The sequence below is a fragment of the Cetorhinus maximus genome, chromosome 32 (genome assembly GCF_964194155.1).
Source record: "Cetorhinus maximus chromosome 32, sCetMax3.hap1.1, whole genome shotgun sequence".
Classification (NCBI taxonomy): Eukaryota; Metazoa; Chordata; class Chondrichthyes; order Lamniformes; family Cetorhinidae; genus Cetorhinus; species Cetorhinus maximus.
In genome coordinates this window covers 10,899,463-10,920,914 of record NC_135910.1, presented here as the reverse complement: position 1 = coordinate 10,920,914, position 21,452 = coordinate 10,899,463, and the positions used below count along the sequence as shown (strand labels likewise).

The 21,452-nt window shown below is 50.2% G+C and overlaps 2 protein-coding genes across 2 annotated transcripts; one reads left to right on the top strand and one right to left on the bottom strand.

Annotated features, from left to right (window-relative positions):
• Positions 1 to 306: 306 nt before the first annotated feature.
• LOC144671413 (melanoma-derived growth regulatory protein-like) lies at positions 307 to 6,454 on the top strand. Its single transcript, XM_078533315.1, has 4 exons — positions 307 to 1,153; positions 2,458 to 2,591; positions 5,359 to 5,469; positions 6,281 to 6,454. The coding sequence occupies exons 1-4, from the start codon at positions 994 to 996 to the stop codon at positions 6,299 to 6,301; spliced, it is 426 nt and encodes a 141-aa protein (XP_078389441.1). The 5' UTR covers positions 307 to 993; the 3' UTR covers positions 6,302 to 6,454.
• Positions 6,455 to 9,091: 2,637 nt separating this feature from the next.
• Positions 9,092 to 20,783, bottom strand: LOC144671399 (CLOCK-interacting pacemaker-like). The gene is made up of 4 exons (XM_078533290.1): positions 20,571 to 20,783; positions 17,471 to 17,681; positions 14,768 to 14,934; positions 9,092 to 12,909 (listed from the first exon to the last, which is right to left on the bottom strand). Exons 2-4 carry the CDS (start codon positions 17,673 to 17,675, stop codon positions 11,947 to 11,949), a joined length of 1,335 nt encoding a protein of 444 aa, XP_078389416.1. The 5' UTR covers positions 17,676 to 17,681; positions 20,571 to 20,783; the 3' UTR covers positions 9,092 to 11,946.
• Between the last annotated feature and the right edge of the window lie 669 nt (positions 20,784 to 21,452).

The window sequence follows — 21,452 nt, the reverse complement described above, 5'->3', positions numbered from 1 at the left end:
TCCTGGGAGTGTTTGATGGGGACAGTGTAGAGGGAGCTTTACTCTGTATCTAACCCCATGCTGTACCTGTCCTGGGAGTGTTTGATGGGGACAGTGTAGAGGGAGCTTTACTCTGTATCTAACCCCGTGCTGTACCTGCCCTGGGAGTGTTTGATGGGGACAGTGTAGAGGGAGCTTTACTCTGTATCTAACCTCGTGCTGTACCTGCCCTGGGAGTGTTTGATGGGGACAGTGTAGAGGGAGCTTTACTCTGTATCTAACCCTGTGCTGTACCTGTCCTGGGAGTGTTTGATGGGGACAGTGTAGAGGGAGCTTTACTCTGTATCTAACCCCATGCTGTACCTGTCCTGGGAGTGTTTGATGGGGACAGTGTAGAGGGAGCTTTACTCTGTATCTAACCCCGTGCTGTACCTGCCCTGGGAGTGTTTGATGGGGACAGTGTAGAGGGAGCTTTACTCTGTATCTAACCCCGTGCTGTACCTGTCCTGGGAGTGTTTGATGGGGACAGTGTAGAGGGAGCTTTACTCTGTATCTAACCCCGTGCTGTACCTGTCCTGGGATTGCATAACACCGACACATTGTGTACCATCCCCAGCACAAGGTATGAAAGGGACTGTCGGGTGTGAGGGGTATTATCAGTCTGGTTCATTCTAATACGCTGTCGAGAAGAGAGAGAGCACTTGTTAAAACGAAACCATTCCAATCAGAAACTCAATCCAACTCAAACATCAGAATTAGGGAAAAAATGTTTATTCCGTGCCCAGAGGGTGCTTTAGAGTTAGCTTTTTGTTTAAAAAAAAAAGGCAGTTGTTGCGATTTATTTATTTTGTTTTGATTGGAGCCAGTTCCTGACAGGAAGAACATTCCACAGATTTGTTGGCTCATTAAAGAAAAACCAGCTCCTGGTGGTGGGGTGCACAGACTGTGCATTTTCACCCAGCCTGCCTCCACTCTCGCCCCGGACTCCGAGGGGTTGTGGACTTCTGGCGCTGGATGGGAGGCAAGATGCAGCGGGAGGTGTCCCGGGCAGTCTGGACCTGGACCTGGACCTTCTGCCTGATTGTTCTCAGCGCCGGTGGCGCCTGGTCCGCTCGGGGCGAAGTGAGGCACAGACTGGCCGAGAGGAAGCTGTGTGCGGACGAAGAATGCAGCCGTGAGTAAACAAACCTCAGAGGGGGAGAGAGAGACAGAGACAAAGTCAATGCAGCTGCAATAATCGCCTCGAGTGCTCACCCTCCCCTGGGTGTGTCTTGGTTTAAACCCGAAGAGTTTTGAAGAAGTTCCCTTTTGATGATTACTAGTGAATCCCCCACTCTTTAAGACAGTCAGATCTTGCTGGGTAAATAGAAGTCCTTATCCAAACCTCGCCTCTTCCCCCCCCGCCCCCCCACCAACGTCAGCTGTGGCTCAGTTCATAGCACCCTCGCCTTTGAATCAGAGGGTTGTGGGTTCATGTCCCACTCCCAGAAACCAAGAACTGTGATTGTACTCGAAAGAGTTGCAATCTGTAACTGTTGAAAACTCGAAAGCGTTTCCCGGAAACCAAGAACTGTGAATGTACTCGAAAGAGTTACGTGCGATCTGTTGATAACTCGAAAGAGTTACCCATCTTTTATTTCATTGCCAATTCTCTCCTTACCAACCCCCCCTCCTCCCAACAGGAACAGTTTCTCCTGATTTATTCTGTCAAAACCCTTCATAATTTTGAAGAGTGTTAAATAAAGTCCCACCTTATTTAAGTATGAACCGCAGTGGGTGGGTGGGGGGTAATGAACAGAAACAGAAGCTGATATTTCGCTGTGAAAATCCTTGCTGGGTATTCCCCCCCCCCCCCCCCCAGTCTCCCAGTCTGTTCAGGGGCTTTGCTAGACGGTGTCTGTCCATCACTGGCTCCTTATTTCTCTGCTAGCTTGATGCCTGCCCTAAGCTTTCTTGATGTGTGTGTGTGGGCCCAGACAAGGGGATAAAAACAAAAAAAACTACTGCCGATGCTGGAATTTCAAAACAAAAATAGAATTACCTGGAAAAACTCAGCAGGTCTGGCAGCATCGGCGGAGAAGAAAAGAGTCGACGCTTCGAGTCCTCATGACCCTTCAACAGAACTGAAGTATAGTTAGGAGAGGGGTGAAATATTTCACCTATTTCACCCCTCTCCTAATATCACTCAGTTCTGTTGAAGGGTCATAAGGACTCGAAATGTCGACTCTTTTCTTCTCCGCCGATGCTGCCAGACCTGCTGAGTTTTTCCAGACAGGGGGATGTTGGTAGACTTGTTCTCTTTAAAGATATGTTCCCTCCCCCTCCCCCCAGCATCCAAGTGCGTGCCTTGGATAGGGAACAGGAGCATGGACGGTTGTGGGGTTTCATCCCCCTCCAATAGCGTGGATAAGTGATGCCCGGGTTATTGTGAACTCAAGGTGCCCCAGTCTGGACACTGTACCCTCTGTTCCCTTGTAGATCCCATTTCAATGGCTCGAGCGCTGACCGATTACACGGGTCCCGACTGCAGGTTTATCAACATTCGCCAGGGGCAGATCGTCTATATTTACGGAAAACTCAAAGGAAAAGGACGCAACTTCTGGCAAGGGACTGTGAGTCTGAGACCAGAGTCTCCACTAAAGTTTGTTCTAGGTCTTCGCTGCTGAGACTGATCACTGGCTCCTCGCTCAGCCCTGGTCCTGGCACTCACCGCGGCACAACGCTGGGGGGGGTCCACTGCCAGTGTTTGGACTGGGCGTCTGTCTGGTTTTGGTGTGAGGCTGACCATTGCCTGTGAGATTAAACCGTGTCTGTGTAAGATTGACTCTGCGTCTGAGAGACCGACCAGTGTCTGCGTGAGACCGACCAGTGTCTGCGTGAGACCGACCAGTGTCTGCGTGAGACCGACCAGTGTCTGCGTGAGACCGACCAGTGTCTGCGTGAGACCGACCAGTGTCTGCGTGAGACCGACCAGTGTCTGCGTGAGACCGACCAGTGTCTGCGTGAGACCGACCAGTGTCTGCGTGAGACCGACCAGTGTCTGCGTGAGACCGACCAGTGTCTGCGTGAGACCGACCAGTGTCTGCGTGAGACCGACCAGTGTCTGCGTGAGACCGACCAGTGTCTGCGTGAGACCGACCAGTGTCTGCGTGAGACCGACCAGTGTCTGCGTGAGACCGACCAGTGTCTGCGTGAGACCGACCAGTGTCTGCGTGAGACCGACCAGTGTCTGCGTGAGACCGACCAGTGTCTGCGTGAGACCGACCAGTGTCTGCGTGAGACCGACCAGTGTCTGTGAGACTGGATAAAAGAGCTGAACTCCTGAGGTGAGGTGAGAGTGACTGCCCTTGACATCAAGGCAGTATTTGACCGAGTGGGGCATCAAGGAGCCCCAGCAAAACTGGAGTCAATGGGAATCAGGGGGAAAACTCTCCCCTGGTTGGAGTCATTCCTAGCACAAAGGAAGATGGTTGTGGTTGTTGGAGGTCAATCATCTTAGTCCCAGGACATCACTGTAGATGTTCCTCAGGGTAGTATCCTCAGCCCAACCATCTTCAGTTGCTTCATCAATGACCTTCCTTCCATCATAAGGTCAGAAGTGGGGATGTTCACTGATGATTGCACAATGCTCAGCACAATTCGCGACGACTCAGATTCTAAAGCAGTCCATGTCCAAATGCAGCAAAACCGGAACAACATTGAGTCTTGGGCTGATAAGAGGCAAGTAACATTCGTACCACACCAGTGCTAGACAATGACCATTTCCAACAAGACAGAATCTAACCATCTTCCCTTGACGTTCAATGGCATTACCATTGCTGAATCCCCCATTATCAACATCCTGAGAGTTACCATTGACCAGAAACTGAACTGGACTAGCCATATAAATACTGCGGCTACAAGAGCAGGTCAGAGGCTGGGAAATCTGCAGAGAGTAACTCACCTCCTGACTCCCCAAAGCCTGCCCACCATCTACAAGGCACAAGTCAGGAGTGTGATGGAATACTCCTCACTTGCCTGGATGAGTGCAGCTCCCACAACACCATCCAGGACAAAGCAGCCCACTTGATTGGCACCCCATCCACCATCTTAAACATTCACTCCTCCGCCACTGACACACAGTGGGAGCAGTGTATGTACCATCTGCAAGATGCACTGCAGCAACCAAGGCTCCTTCACCCACAACCTCTACCACCTAGAAGGACAAGGGCAACAGACACATGGGAACACCAGCACTTGGAAGTTCCTCTCCAAGCCGCCACTCACCATCCTGACTTAGAACCACATTCGTTTTTAATTCTTTCACAGGATGTGGGGCATCGCTGGCTAGGCCAGCATTTATTGCCCATCCCTGCTTTTGAGAAGGTGGTCACTGCAGTCCATGTACACCCACCCACAGTGCTGTTAGACAGGGAGTTCCAGGATTTTGACCCAGCAACAGTGAAGGAACAGTGATGTATTTCCAAGTCAGGGTGGTGAGTGAGGAGACTGGGCCTGTGTTCTCTAGAGTTCAGAAGAATGAAAGGTTTTGCAACGTTGTAGTGGTTTGATACAGCTGAGTCGTTTCAGAGTCAACCACATTGGTGAGGATGACAGATTTCCTTTAGTGAACCAGATGGGTTCCATGGTCATCAATAGACTTTTAATTCCAGATTTTTATTGGATTGCCATGGTGGGATTCGAACCCGGGTCCTCGGACCATTACCGTGGGTCTCTGGATTACTAGTCCAGCAACAATACAACTATGCTATCGCCTCCCTATCTGTTACTGTGAGACAGACCAGTTTGTGACACTGACCAGCGTCTGTATCAGACCAATGTCTATGTAACTGACCAGTATCTGTGTGAGACTGACCAACGTCTCTGTGAGACAGTGTCTACGTTACTGACCAGCGCCTGTGTGAAACTGACTGGTTTCCTTGAGATTGACCAGGGTGATACTGACAATGTCTCTGATTGATGATTGATGATTGTCTGTGACTGATGAGTGTCTCTGAGGCTGAGCAGTGCTTGTGTGAGACTGATGTTTGTGACTGACCTGTGCCTGTGAGACTGACCAATGTCTGTGAGACTGTCAGTGAGACTGTGTCTGTGAGACTGACCAGTATATATGAGACTGACCAGTCTATGAGTCAGACTAGTGTGTGTGAGATTGACTTGTGCTTGTGTGAGACTGACCAGTGTCTGTGAGACTGACCAGTGTCTGTGAGACTGACCAGTGCCTGTGAGACTGACCAGTGCCTGTGAGACTGACCAGTGCCTGTGAGACTGACCAGTGCCTGTGAGACTGACCAGTGCCTGTGAGACTGACCAGTGCCTGTGAGACTGTGCCTGTGAGACTGACCAGTGCCTGTGAGACTAACCAGTGTCTGTATTTAGGTTCAAGGTGATTATTTCGGGGAGCAGTCAACAACTCTTGGATTTTTCCCAAAGTCGATTGTGAAAGAGATCCAATATCTGGGGACTGAGCTTGTGGAAATGCCAACAGTAGTAAGAGCATTTAACTTCATTACGCTTATTTCTTTTATCTTTATTGCTTATTCATGTCTGCTGGCATACTGGGGCACTAAATGGCACATTGGGGCAATGGGTGTCACCGTGGAGCTCTCAGAAGATTGTGCAATACTGTTTACACAGTAGAAACCTGGTCCCTCTCTTAGCTCTCCCTCCTGCCACGAATAAGCAGGAAAACTGCTGATGCTGGGAACCTGAAACAAGAATGGAAAATGCTGCAAACACTCAGCAAGTCATTCGGTGCCAGCACAGAATGGGCAAGTTAGTGTTACAGTCTTAATGGCCTTCCTCCTGCTGTAGGCTTCCAGCATGGTCTGTTCTTGCTTCACTAACGCTGCACCCACTGTGGGACCAGGCTATAGGGAGAAGGAAGACACCAGACTTGCCTCCAGTCCAAGCTGATCCCGGTTAGGGCAGTAATAAGTGGCAAACAACCGGCTTCAGTCTTTGGACAGGGAGAAAATGAAGGCTGGAGAGAGAGATCAGATCAGCCAGGGTTCCTGATCTTGATCACTGTCCAGTGAAACCCCTATTGTATGATGAGTTTGAGTGACGAAGCCTACATTTCAATAGGCTGATGTCATGCCAAGTCTGGGATCAGACATGAAGCACGATCACTTGGGTGAGAGAGCAAGAGGGTAACTGATACCTATGCAAGGCGTTCCCCAGTGGGAATCACTGTCTTCATTGGGGGTTTGGGACTGGTGGGGGAGGGGGTGATGTGGGAAATGTAGTGGTCAAAAAGACGAGTTTATTACAGACTGACAATGAACTCCTGTGTTTGTAGGACTGGGATTTCTACTGTTAGTGAAAGAAGAGGATAAGAGTGGACTCGTGCTCCGAACAGCAGAAGACCAGCTAACGCCATGGAATCATTGTATTGAGTTATGACTAGAATACGCTGTAAGCTGTGTTGCCAGTGACTGGTAACAATTGTTTAAATAAATAGGATTAGAACCGCTGGGCTGCTCATGTCCTTATTTAATATTTCTCTCGTTTACACTTTCAGTGCCTGACAGGCAAGAGGTATTTATGGAGCACCTCGTCCGGTGTCCCAAACATCTCAAAACGCTTCAGATTGCAGGGAATGCAGTGACTATTGTGTCTGGTGCCCCATGGCGCCGAGATTTCCTGGAGAGGAAGTGGGAGGTACGCTCTGTCTCACATTTTCCTCTTACGCCAAGCAAGAATTCCCTGGGAGTATCGGACCATAATCCCAGTGGGAACCACCTGGAGGGTATTGCTCCAAGGTCTCAGCAGCATTTTCTGTGCTGTTGTGCTCTACCTACAGCTTGACCAACACTGGGTGCTGAATGAGCACTGTAAGAAACAGTCAGCTTCCCCGCTAGGTGTGTCCATCCTCATTGTTGACCCCTCTCAAAAGTAAACTCTGCACTTCAATAAATTACAGCAGATGTGCCAAATAAAGCCTCTTGGTCCAGAGATATTTTATTGCAGACTACTGTTGCAAACGGCAATGGTGGTCTCTCCCCTGCAATTGGAGATCGCTGTGATAGTATTGCAACTATTCTGGGAGGCTGAAATGATATCTGTTCACTGTAGTACTCCCACTCTGTCACAGGATGGCACTTGTGAGCTGTTAGCAGGAACTAGGGCTTTTGCTCCAACTGTTTAAACACCATTGAAGAGAGGAGTCAAGAGAAAGGAGTAAGAATTTGTTAGCTGTCGGCTTTCTGTAGGGACCAACCCTGATGTCCCCAAGTCGAGGGAGCTCGGGGCATAGGCTGGAAGAGGAAACAGTTAGGGTCTGCCAATTTTATGCTAGGATACTGCTGGACTTTAACTAACTGACCTCTTACAGCGCAGTACAATGTTACAGAGGAGCACGAGTAGGCCATTCAGCCCCTTGAGCCTGCTCTGCTATTCAGTAAGACCACGTCTAGCTCAATGCCATTTTCCTACGCTATTCCCATATCCCTTAATGTCATTAGTATCTAGAAATCTATTGATTTCTGTCTTGGACATGCACAATGATTGAGCTTCCACAGCCTCCTGGGGTAGAGAATTCCAAAGATTCACCACCCACTTAGTGAAGAAATCCCTCCTCATCTCAGTCCTATATGGCTTGTCCCTCACTGGCTCTAGACTTACCCCCCCTCCACCCAAGAGAAACATACTTTCTGCGTCTGCCCAGTCTAACCCCTTAAGCATTTTGTACCTTTCAATGAGGTAACCTTTCGTTCTTCTGAACTCTAGAGAATACAGACCCAGTCTCCTCAATCTCTCAAGCCATTCCCACCATCCCAGGAATTAGTCTGGTGAACCTCCATTGCAATTCCTCTATGACAAGTATATCCTTCCTTAGGTAACGGGGCAAAAACTGAACATAGATAGGCTGGACAGCAGGTGCTGGAGGAGGTTACAGAGTAGGGAAGGATGGCAGGCACTGGAGGAGGTTACAAAGTTGGGGAAGATGGCAGGTGCTGGAGGAGGGTACAGAGTTGGGGAAGATGGCAGGTGCTGGGGGAGGGTACAGAGTTGGGGAGGATGGCAGGCGCTGGGGGAGGGTACAGAGTTGGAGAGGATGGCAGGCGCTGGGGGAGGGTACAGAGTTGGGGAGGATGGCAGGCACTGGAGGAGGTTACAGAGTTGGGGAAGATGGCAGATGCTGGAGGAGGGTACAGAGTTGGGGAAGATGGCAGGCGCTGGAAGAGGTTACAGAGTTGGGGAGGATGGCAGGCGCTGGAGGAGGGTACAGAGTTGGGGAAGATGGCAGGCACTGCAGGAGGGTACAGAGTTGGGGAAGATGGCAGGTACTGGAGGAGGGTACAGAGTTGGGGAGGATGGCAGGCGCTGGAGGAGGTTACAGAGTTAGGGCAGATGGCAGGTGCTGGAGGAGAGTACAGTTCATTGCCCCAAGGACGCCCAATTCATTAAGTCACTGATTTGTAGGGATATCTCCTTTCCTCTCTTGCCATGGAGAAGGCATACCCTTCTCCTTGTACATTTCTTGCAGCTGATTCCACTCTGTGCAGAGAAAGTAGTGTCCCTATTGTGACAGAGCAGCATTCCCCATCCCTATCCCATCTGCTCCAACCCATCAACACTTCAGTCACTGCTTTCTCTGGCCACTTCCAACATCGATCACAGCTTAATGCATTAATCAAGAGGAATGGGAGAGACGGAAAAAACAGACCTAGCCCATCACTGAGCACAGAGCTTGACCAGAGTCAAGGGAAGAAACAGGGCAATGACCTCGTGCCGACTGCTGTAGAAAGCTCCCTCTCCTTGCCTCTCCCTTCAGTGTAAAGCACCTGTTCAGCCAGCCCTTCAGATCACAGACCACCTTAATCTGCGATATATTAAAATCTTAAAACGGCAAGCAAATCCCATCAACTTTTTCAACTATAAATTCCAATGCAGCTTAAGAAATTAACTTGCAACGCCAGAATGTCTAGTTCAAAACTTTATTTGCATCAACACTGTACAAAAATTGGTGCCGTTAACTGTAAATTCAAGACTTTTCCCCCCCTCCCCCCCCCCACCCCCCCCCCCCCCACCCCCCCACACAATCCCACCTTTCCCAGTAATCCTGGACAATTTGCTTCTACAAATCAGGAACAAAGCTACCTCAAACATTTGCTTGATATAAAAGGACTAAAGCAGAACAAAGAGCTTTCTGCACAAGGTCAGGCTGAGAATCTGAGGGATGGCTCCTGGTTCAGGTACAGGTGATTGCTCCAACACATACGCATGTTAGATTGAAAAAGGTCTGACTTTTCCTGCAAACGCGAGACTGACTCATGCAGACAACGGGACTGTCTCTCCACAGCTTCCAGGACTGGACGAATAAAGGACTTGCATTTATCTGGCACTTTATTGTATCCCTTGTGAACTTCTCCAAGTGCATCACGTTCAGAGAATCACTTATGCAGAAGAAGATGGCAGCCATTTTCACCCAGCAAGATGCAACCAGATCAATCGACTAATTAATCTGAACTTTAGTAGTGGTGTTGGTCGAGGAACAGATGTTGGTCGGTTCACCGCTGACCGTCAAATAGTGCCTTGGGATCTTTAATGCCCACCTGATCAGATCACCACTTGGGAGTCCTTCTCGTGATGCCTGTACTGCACCGTTTCTACTTCCCACAGTCCAATTAGGACCTAAGCAGGTTTGTGTGGTTAACCTCAAGTCTAAATCACATCATAGTGGTGTAGCGGTAATGTCTCTGGGCTACTGGGGACACGGATTCAAATCCCACCACAGCAGCTGGTGGAATTTAAATTCAATTAGTAAAATCTGGAATTGAAAGCTAGTCTCAGTAACGGTGACCCTGACAGTTATTATCGATTGTCGTAAAAACCCATCTAGCTCCTTTAGGGAAGGAAATCTGTCATCCTTACCAGCTCTGGCCTACATGCGACTCCTGTTCCACAGCAATGTGGTTGACTCTAAACCGGCCTCTGAAATGGCCGAGCAAACCACTCAGTTCAAGGGCCATTAGGGATGAGCAACAAATGCTGGTCTTGCCAACAACACCCACATCCTATAAAAGAAAAAATTTTAAAAACCCTGAACGTCTACTGAGATACTCTACTGCTCCTGAACCAAGTCCTGCACACTTGTGCTCATTCCTGCCCTTGCTACAGATCCCTCCACTGTTTAGATTTAAAATTCTCACCCTCATGTTGAACATGTAGCCTTGCTACTCTCTGTATTCCCAACCCCCTCCTGTGTCACAACACACCCCTCCTCACCCAGAACTCAGTTCCCCTGACTCCATTTCTTATGCATACTTTCCGCCCCCCACGACCCCCCATAAAGCCCCATGCTGAAATTTCCTCGCCCTCTCTCCAACATATCACCCAATTGTGGCAACAGGCTATTCCACCAAAAGTTCATCACAGCCTGTCCTCATCAGAGGTCTGCAAGTACATGCAGCCTCCAGCAGACATTAGGGACAGTGCTTCAGGGGCTGGAGTTCTGATGCATGGTCACCAACCTGAAACTTTAAATCTCTTTACCTCCCCACGAATGCTGCCGGACCTGCTGAGCATTTCTAGCATTTTCTATTTATATTACAGGTTTTCAGTGTACCGCAATGCTTTGCCTTGTGTTGTGCGTCATCGCCTTCCTGTTTTTTTTTTGTAGGAGAGAGGTTTTGTTTTAATTTTAAATCCTGTCTGTGCTTACGCTCCAATCAGTCAGTCAGCCAGACCGCAAGAGCAGGAGAAAAATGCTGCAGGTATTGAAAACGAAAACAGAAAATACTGGAAAAGTGCAGCAGGTCAGGCAGCGGCCCGAGAGGAGGAGACAGGCTTAACGTTTCGGGTCAATCTTCCTCTCTGCGCAGGCCGATGCTGCTTGACCTGCTGAATGTTTCTGGAACACCAGAGCAACACAGCAACTCCACAAACTGCAGGGGAACCCACCGCTGGCATTTCCTGACACGGCGAGGGTTGCAGAGTCCGCCCGACCCAAACCGCGCGGACCCAGTTAGTCAGAACAAGAAGCCCAGGCTTCAGTAATGTGGAGTTCCCATTGAGCGTGGAGACAGGGGAGGGTGGGGAGGGGGGCTGCAAAACAATCCTGCATTAACACAGAGGCTCATTACCCTGCTCAGAAAATGTCCCACATCCATTTATACACTGAAATTCAGTAACTTATTACGACAAGCATTACAACCATATTGTGCACATCAAAGTTTCACAGACTGCAGCAAGACTAGTCAGCAGTAAGCCAGTGGTACCTGGGAGAATTCCCTAGCTCTTCCAATAGTGCCCGGGGATCTCCACCATCCACCCAAGGGGGGCAGGCGGGCTCTTGGCTTAACTTTTCACGGAAAGGACGGCACTTCTGACATTGTGGCTCTCTCTCGGTACCGCGCTGGGGGGCGTGAGCACGGACAAAGAGTGCAAACCCCTGAGGTTGGACCTTCTGACCGCTGAGCCACCTCAAGGGGCGGGGGGAACTCCAGCCCTGTAAATGTGCGCCAGTGAGCACCGGGGCTGCTGCTCTGAACCAGAATGGCAAAAACGGTAGGATTGCGAGTGGCTGAGGTCTCTCTCTCTCTCCCCCAGCGAACTGCGCAGAAACTACCAAGGGAACTGGTCAAACAAAGCAAGGACAGCTCTTCAGCCAACTTGAAAGTATACAGCAAATAAATATATTTCCGTGGAGACTGAAGCGCCTCTGCTAAAGTAGCAAAAAGAGTAAAACCTGTAAAAAGGAGAATTTTTATTTTAAAAAGCTGGGAGTCTGAGGCAATCGTTCACACCCATGTGTCCGTGGCCTCTTTTGTGGGAGGCAACTACAGGTGTTAAGTACTGGCCCCTCAAACATATGGCCCCTCGAGCCTGCTCCGCCATGCAAGGAGATCCCGGCTGAACCTCAACTCCACTGTCCTGCACACTCTCCACAGAGCGCCCCACGGGGGCTAACACAAGGCCTTCAGTTCGCCAAAGACCCCTGGTTAAAGCAGGGGTGTCTGCTCAGAGGGGGCTCGGAGTGGCTGAGGAGGAGACCCCTCCGCTGGTCATCGATCCGTAACTCCCGGAGCATTTCATCACCTCCTGGAGCCTCAGCAGGGCCTGGGGCTCCCTGCTCTGCACGGCGCTGCAGAAAAGCCGGACATGCTCCTTCAGTTCATCGATCTGCCGCTGGGCGCCGTTGTTCTGCCGGATTAGGTCCTTGGTTCTCAGCGTGATCTCCAGCAACCCCGACCGGCTCAGGATCTCCACCGTGTTGCGAAAGCGCCGTTCCTTGGCGGGACTGGGAATCGGCCGCCTGGGGGCTCGAGCAGCCGGTCTCGTGGTTTCGCCAGCGGGTGACTGGACGCTCGGGGCGCGGGAAAACACGGAGCAAGTGGAGGAGGAGGGGGAGGATGAAGAAGAGCAGGAGGAGTACGACGACCAGGAGTACAAAGAGTCGGAGGATTCGGACTGGGATACAAGATTTGGAGAGAGCACTGGCGATGGGGAGACCGAGACATCAAACTGACTGAAGGTGCTCGCTGCTCCGAAGCAAGGCGGCTGCTGCGTATTCTCAGCTGGCCCACAGTTGGCCGCTGGCGCTACGTGCGAGGTTTGGTCATTTCTGGGAGTCCCCTGCGAGGCTACTTCCGCCTCGTCCAGGCACAGCCGTTTACTCCTGCTGTGATCGGCAGTCCTGTCATCCTGAGCTGTGCACTGCCCGGTCTGCCTCGGCCTGCTGCCGGCCTCCTGGCTTTTGTCCGGGTGAGGGGCTATCCTTGGGTAGGAGTTTAAAATCGGGAGGTAGGTGTCTTTCCCCGCCCCAACCTTCGCCTCCGTCTTCTGCAATTTCAAAGAAGCCGCCAAAGGCTGTCGGATGAAGACGACTCGGGCCTGGCCTGCTGGTGCGCCAAGGGAGTGCTGGCTTCCCCAGGTCTGTAGTTGGGTGTGAATAAGCTGGCTCCTTGTTGGAACGGGCAAAGGCTGTTCAACACACGGCAATGGGAAAAACAGAATTAGAATCCGATCGCTGAACAGGCCACCCCACTCCCTGCAAGCGGACAACAGGACCCCCGGTTCCCTGCAAGCGCACAATGGGACCCCCGGTTCCCTGCAAGCACACAATGGGACCCCCGGTTCCCTGCAAGCGCACAATGGGACCCCCGGTTCCCTGCAAGCACACAATGGGACCCCCGTTCCCTGCAAGCGCACAATGGGACCCCCGTTCCCTGCAAGCACACAACGGGACCCCCGTTCCCTGCAAGCACACAACGGGACCCCGGTTCCCTGCAAGCGCACAACGGGACCCCCGGTTCCCTGCAAGCGCACAACGGGACCCCCGCTCCCTGCAAGCGCACAACGGGACCCCCGTTCCCTGCAAGCGCACAACGGGACCCCCGTTCCCTGCAAGCGCACAACGGGACCCCCGCTCCCTGCAAGCGCACAACGGGACCCCCGCTCCCTGCAAGCGCACAACGGGACCCCCGCTCCCTGCAAGCGCACAACGGGACCCCCGCTCCCTGCAAGCGCACAACGGGACCCCCGCTCCCTGCAAGGGCACAACGGGACCCCCGTTCCCTGCAAGCGCACAACGGGACCCCGGTTCCCTGCAAGCGCACAACGGGACCCTCGCTCCCTGCAAGCGCACAATGGGACCCCCGCTCCATGCAAGCGCACAACGGGACCCCCACTCCCTGCAAGCGCACAATGGGACCCCCGCTCCATGCAAGCGCACAATGGGACCCCCGCTCCATGCAAGCGCACAATGGGACCCCGGTTCCCTGCAAGCGCACAACGGGACCCCCGCTCCCTGCAAGCGCGCAACAGGCCCCCACTCCACCCAAGCACAGCACCCATAGGTTTAACATGAACATTCCATCAATGCATCATGTCATCACACAAACAGCCATGTGGGTGGCCATCCTATTTGCCAGTCAAACAGTGAAAACATGCAGACTAACAATAGTCAGGTCAGGGTTCTTGGCACTGTGGACAGACGGGTCAGGGGGTGGGCAGTGGTGGAGAGTTTTCTCTAGTCTACTCCAATGCAAACAGACAGGATCCTGTCTCTGGACTATAAATCTGGAACAGGCAGAGTACAGCTCTTGGCCTACTGAGTTTTCATGCAGCAAGTAGCGTTCTCTTGATCAGATTAATATTCTCCTTGAAATGAAGAAACTTCAATGTCAATATTGGCTGTGTTGCTTTAAGAACATGCTGGGGTGGCCACAACTTGTCCAGCTGTTAAACCTATCATTAACTGCATTTGCTTTAACGTAACTGATATTAGTACAGTAACACGCAGTGTTCTGAACAGAAAATGGGGCTGCCCTTTAAAACGAATGGAAATTGTTGCCCACAATCTTCATTTGTATTTCGTGTAGGCTGAGTATCACACCACCTGCCCACTCCAACTGTACCTTGTTGGCAGGGTGTTTCCTGCTCTCGCGAAGGTACAGTTCCACAGGGCCAAATTTTACATGTGTGAATCTCAGCAGCGAGCTTGGGAACTATTCACCATGAGGTGGCATCACACCCTCCTCACAGCACTGACGGGAGCTCTCCAACACAGCCCACTGTAGCGATCAGGAGCAGGAACACTGGTTGATCCTTCCCTTTCACAGCTAGATTTGGCCGCATGACTTCGATCAGAAGTCATCCAATCAAACCATTTAATCTCAGAGCGACCCTCTGCGTTCACTTTAACGAGTGTACATTAGGTGATTGAAGTTGCAGGGTCTAACCTTGCACATGCCACACCGAGCAGGACTTTATGATAACACCCAACCCACACCTTAACAGGGTTTACTACAGAGGATTGTGGAGTAGGGAGGGACTGTACCTCTTTCAGGAGGACGTTCTTCACAATGTAGACAGGAGTTAGGCTGGTGAGTGAGCTTTGTGCAGCAGTGACCCTCTCGGCATGGTTCAACGCCGCTGGTCTCTTGTGCAGGTACTGATCCTCTGAGTCAGTCTGTTCCAGTGTACTCAAGTAGTCTGAGCTCGTGTCTGAGAACAAGGCAAAGAGGAAGTGGCACAGCTAATAGGTGACACAGAGACACTACAAACCGTCCGTAAGTAAGAACCATTAAACCACCCCAACCCAGCGGAAATGAGGGAAGAAACTAGTCTCTGCCTGCCGGCCAGAGTATCTCACAGCATAGAAGGCCATTCAGCCCATTCTACCTGTGCTGGCTCTTTGAAAGAGCTCAACAATTAGTCCTACACAATCCTGCCATTTTTTTCCATTCAAATATTTATCCAATTCCCTTTTGAAAGTTACTAATGAATCTGCTTCCACCGCCCTTTCAGCACATTCCAGACCACAACTTGCTATGGAAAAGAATACCTCATCTCACCCTGATACCTTTTGCCAACTATTTTAAATCTGCGACCTTTATTTATGACTCTCCTGCCAGTGGAAAGTTTCTATCAAAAGCTTTCATAATTTGGAATACCTATTAAAGCCCCTTTACCTTCTCTGTTTTAAGGAAAACAATCCTAGTTTCTCCAGTCTCTCCACATAGTTGAAGGCTCTCTGCCCTGGTACCATTCTAGTAAATCTCCTCACTACCCTCTCCAAGGCTTTTACATCTTTCCTAAAGTTTGGCACCCAGAATTCAGCCAGTAAAGCAAAGGAAAAAATAAAATCACTGGCCAATCACCCAGTTGTTGTCCGTGGGATATTGCTGTGTACAAAATGGCTGCCGCGTTTTCCTACATAGCAGTGACTGTATTCAAAAGTAATTTTTTTTGCACGCAAACTGCTGTGGGATGTTTTTCAGACATAAACTGCTTTATAAATGTAGGTTTACTAGGAGGTCAGAGTCTCAGGATAAGGGGTCAGCCATTTTGGAGTGAGAGGAGGAAACATTTCTTCACCCAAAGGGCTGTGCATCTTTGGGATTCTCTATCCCAGAGGACCAGGAACGCTCAATCATTGAGCATATTGACATTGATAAGATTTTTGGACTCAAAGGGAATGAGGGATTATGGGGATTGGGTAGGAAAGTGAAGTTGATGGCGAAGATCAGATGTGATCTTATGGAATGGTGGAGCAGGCTTGAGGGGCCTTATGACCTACTCCTATTTCTTGTGTCTTAATGGACACTAGATCTAGCTGAATCCTAACCAGTATTTTATATGGGTTTAGCATAGCTTCCTTACTTTTGCAATCTATGCAATCTAAGTAATAAAACCAAGGATCACATTTGCTTTTTTAAAAAGCATTATCAATTTGACCAGCCACCTTCAAAGATTTGTGTATTTTTGTCTCTAATCCTGCACCCCCTTTAAAATTCTACCCTTTAGTAGTGTATAACATAGTATACTTCCCCTTAGTCTGTAAAATAATCATTAAATACTGCTCCATGCCTCTTATCTAGTATTGCATCCATGCCCATGCTGCAGCTGCCTCTTTAAACACAAGTGATGATATCAAACAATGCAAGGTAGAAGCACTTCGGTGACCCCCCCCCACCCACCGCACCATCCCCCACTCACCATCTTGCAGGATCAGAGACAAGAACAGTCCTGATCCTAATATAACCCTGGTCTCTGCACACAATACAGAAAACCTCAAGGCATGGGAAGAATCTGAGGTCATGGAATCAGCACTTCTCTGCAAAATGTTATGCAGCTGTAAAGATTCTACACTGGCTGTCACGCCCGTGGAGTGGAAAGATGTCCGAGGGAGGCCTAAAGGCTGCAGTTAATTCTGGTTTAAAGAAGAGCTTCCAGGGTCAGGGGTGCTGGATAAAGGGATAATAGCAAAATCCTGCTGTTACTGGAAAACAGAAAACACGTCAGCCAGCATCAGAGGAAAGAACAGGTGAGTTTACTTCCCCTGTGGGGATCCCTCAAAAGAACAGTTTAGAAGAGGAGCCCACATCTCAAACATTAACATGTCTATACTCCCCACAATGGCTGGCTGTGCCAGCGTGCACTTCCACAACGTTTCTTGCCATGGGTTATCTCATTGAAATATATAAAACTCTTAAAGGACTTAGGGTAAATGCTATGGGGCTGTTTCCCCTTTTTCTAGAGAGTGTAGAACAAGGGACCATAGTCTCAGGATAAGGTGTTGGCTATTGAGGACTGAGATGAGGAGAAATTTCTTCACTTGACGGTCGTGAACCTTTGGAATTCCCTATCCCAGAGAGCTGTGGTGTTCAGTCATTGAGCATAATCAAGAGTGACAGCGATAGATTTTTGGGCAGTTAAGGGACTCATGGATATGATGGGGAAGTGGAGTAGAGGTAGACGATCGGCAATGATTTTATTGGAAGGCGTAGTAGGCTCCATGGGTTGTGTGGCCTACTCCTATTTCCTATTGTACAGGTTTGCTGTCCCCCATTCTGGTGAACGTGCGTGTCACACACTCCTTGTTGTAATCCCAACCGTTACGACGAAATGATGTCACTCCCTGTACACTGCCTGACCTGAACTGGTAAATGTGGTACCCAGTCTTCTTCAGGCTGGCACAAAGAGACGGGCTGAACCGTGCATTTCAAATCATCACTGAGCCCACAGTGCTTCCCATTACCTGAAAACCCTGAATCTTTTTCCGACTCTCCCAGTGACATCCGCTGGTTCTTCTGGACACTTCCCGTGGGATTCCTTTCCTCTGCTTGTCCGTACTGACTGTCCAGCATATTTTCCAACTTAACCGACACTCCGTTAAACCTGTCCTTCAGACTTTTGCAGGAGGTTCTAGAGCTTGCAGCCACGGGCACTTTATCCAGAGACATGATTCTCTGAAGGCAAAAACATTCAGAATAAAAAGGATTATTAATCATCACATTTGGAATTGGAATGTTTCTAACTAGCCCCTCCATCTATCCTTTGAAACGACCTGCGTTGTTTTTTTCTCCCTTTCACGTTTTTCCAAAAAGGAGCCATAACAGCACAGGCCATTCAGCCCATCGAGTCCATGCTGGCTCCTCATTGAGTACTTGACTCAGTCCCATTTTCTTGCTCTATCCATGTAGCCCTGCAAGTTTGCTTCCTTCAAGTGCCCATCCAATTTTAACTTTGAAATCATTGTTTCCACTTCCAACACCCTCATAGGCATAAAGGTACTAAAGAACATGCAATAATAGATTTACAAGGACGAGGGCAGAACTGAGAGGTTATTGTTATCAGAAAAGGCCTCTAGAAAAGAAAAGACTTAAGGATGGAGGTCTCTAAAATTACAAAGCAGTTTGATATGGCAGACATAGAGAAGCATGTATTGATGGGCTGAATGGCTTTCTGTGCTGTTATGATTCCATCCTTTGTGGAATAAGATGGAAGGGGGGAAAAAAACAAAGTTTTCACTTGCAGAGGAGTTCAAAACGAAGGACGATGAGCGTATGAATCCAGTGGGGAATTCAGGAGGAATTTCTATACCCAGAGAGTGGTGAGCATGCGGAACTCAATACCACAAGGAATGGTAGAATAATTTAAGGGGAAGCTAGATGTACATGAGGGTGGGAAGGAATAAAAGGTTAGGCAGTTAGGATAATTAAGAGCGTGGAGGAGGCTTCTGAGATGCATAAACACCGGCAAACACCAGCTGGGCCGCCGAATGTCCCTTTTTTTGTGCCGTAAAAATCCTTGCAATTATTCAGCCTCCTTGAGCTTGAGGGAACATTGGCAATTTGTTCACTAGCCCTGGGCCACTGGAAAACAACGAGAGCTCTTCAGCGTGACTGGACAAAGGCCAGCTTTCCCCAAAAAGCACGTTGGCGAGATGGTGAATGCAAACTGCAGTGTGCGTGCACGAGCGAACTTGGGAATATTTGTTTTTAAATCAAGGCACCAAAATGTGAAGGGTTGTAATTTATTTGCAACCTAAATTTTCACCAGGCGTCCCTGAGCTTCAGGCAATTATAACAGGTGAACAAGCCAGCATAGGATGCGGGAAGCGGTACTCAGACAGGCACAAAGCTTCCACACAAACAGCCACTGAGGTTTAATCTGTGATTGATTAACACAGGGTGCAGCATACTGAGTAAAGAAACTGAATGAAGTGTGAAGTAGAGATTTAATTAAATGGGAATCAGAATAAGCAGTGATTTGAAAATTGCAAATCTCAATTTAAATAGCAAAACCCCGAGCGGTTTCTACTGGAGGCACTGCAGGTGTACGGCTGGTATTTTTAACCCCTCAGTGCCTGTCTCGCACCATGGTGACTCAGGGGGACAGGTACAGATCCTGCTGCAGATCCAAGGTCACATGGAGTTTACGACAGCCTGAAAATCACTCTCCAATTCTGCGGGGAGTTCCTCCTCTCCCCCCACCGTGGGCTGCTGGAAGCAACAGAAACTTGTGAGCACAGTCATTAACAAATCTGAACAATACCTCTTCTTGTTCCTTAGAAATAAACCAATCCCATATCGAGCACAGACACAGTGACTACTCTTCTCTCCCCAGAAGACATGGCAATTCAGTCCCACGTTTATGAGCAGTTTGCTGGGAACTGTCCCACTTATTTAATTCAATTCCTTATATCCCCCTTTCCCCGCACCCCCCACCAGACTCTGCCTCCCCACTGCATCCTCTCCCCAGACCCCATATTAACACCCCCATGACCCTGCCCCCCAGATTAAATCCCCAGACTCTCAACACTTGCCTTCCCACATTTACCCCCATCAGATCCCCCACATTTACCCCCTCAGATCCCCCACATTTACCCCCATCAGATCGCCCACATTTACCCCCCTCAGATCCCCCACATTTACCCCCTCAGATCCCCCACATTTACCCCCATCAGATCCCTCACATTTACCCCCATCAGATCCTTCATTTACCCCCATCAGATCCCTCACATTTACCCCCATCAGATCCCCCACATTTACCCCCTCAGATCACCCACATTTACCCCCATCAGATCCCCCACATTTACCCCCTCAGATCACCCACATTTACCCCCATCAGATCCCCCACATTTACCCCATCAGATCCCCCACATTTACCCTACTCAGATCCCCCACATTTACCCCCCTCAGATCCCCCACATTTACCCTCCTCAGATCCCCACATTTACCCCCTCAGATCCCCCACATTTACCCCCTCAGATCCCCCACATTTACCCCATTAGATCCCCCACATTTACCCCCATCAGATCCCTCACATTTACCCCCATCAGATCCTTCATTTACCCCCATCAGATCCCTCACATTTACCCCCCTCAGATCCCCCACATTTACCCCATTAGATCCCTCACATTTACCCCCTCAGATCCCCCACATTTACCCCCTCAGATCCCCACATTTACCCCCATCAGATCCCTCACATTTATCCCATCAGATCCCCCACATTTACCCCATCAGATCACCCACATTTACCCCCTCAGATCACCCACATTTACCCTCCTCAGATCCCCACATTTACCCCCTCAGATCCCCCACATTTACCCCATTAGATCCCCCACATTTATCCCCATTAGATCCACCACATTTACCCCCATCAGATCCCCCACATTTACCCTCCTCAGATCCCCACATTTACCCCCTCAGATCCCCCACATTTACCCCCTCAGATCCCCCACATTTACCCCCTCAGATCCCCCACATTTACCCCATCAGATCCCCCACATTTACCCCCTCAGATCCCCCACATTTACCCCCAGCCACTGGCCCCCGCGCTCAGCCGCCATTTACCGGCCTAAGTTCCGAGCCAGGCCTGAGGGAGGACTCGCTCCCCGATCTCTGAGCCGGAGCCCCCGGATGGGGATCTGTTTATGTCTCGGACACCGACATTAGACCCCCCGCCTCCCGCCCGAGGCCGCTCCTTCCTCCCGCTCCTGCCGCCGTTTCTCTCTCGCTCGCTCCCGCCGCCAGATTCTCCCTGGACGCCGCCTCTCACCCAAACCTGCTGCAAAGGCACCTCCCCCTCCCTGCCTGACTGACAGCTCCCCAGGCCAATGGGAGGGCAGGCCCTCGAGCGGCTCCCCCAATGGGAGAGGAGGTGCCGCCCCCTGCCCAGCAGGTTGGGTTGCGCCCTCCCGTGCGCGGCCTCGTGAGAGCGGCCATGATTGACAGGCAGTTTCCATGGCGACCGGGCACACGCGCCGCGCCTCGAGCTCTGCAACGTGACCAGGTTGCAGGCTGCAACCATGGGGGAACAGAAACACTGGAGCGGTGCATGCAGCCCCAATGCAGGGGGGGGGGGGGGGGGCAGGCAACTGTGCAAACAGTGCAAAAGGGATAATTGCAACCAGGGTAGTGCAAAGTGTGCAAGACAGGGGCCCGAGAATAGTGCAAACAGGCAAATCCGGACACCATAAATGCAAGCATGAGCAACATTTCACATCATAGAATCAAATAATGAGCCTAACAATAGTGCAATTCCAGAAGTCAGTAGTGCACACTGGTGCTAGGATTACTGGAAGCAATGCAAATAGAAAAGGGAAGAAATAATTAATTATAACTTGAGTGCCAATCACACACTAGGTAACCGGCTAGGGCACCAAGAAGGAATAGTGATGCTGATGGCCATGACTGCAGAGTTGGGCTGGTTCAGTTTATTACTGCTGCAAGCCA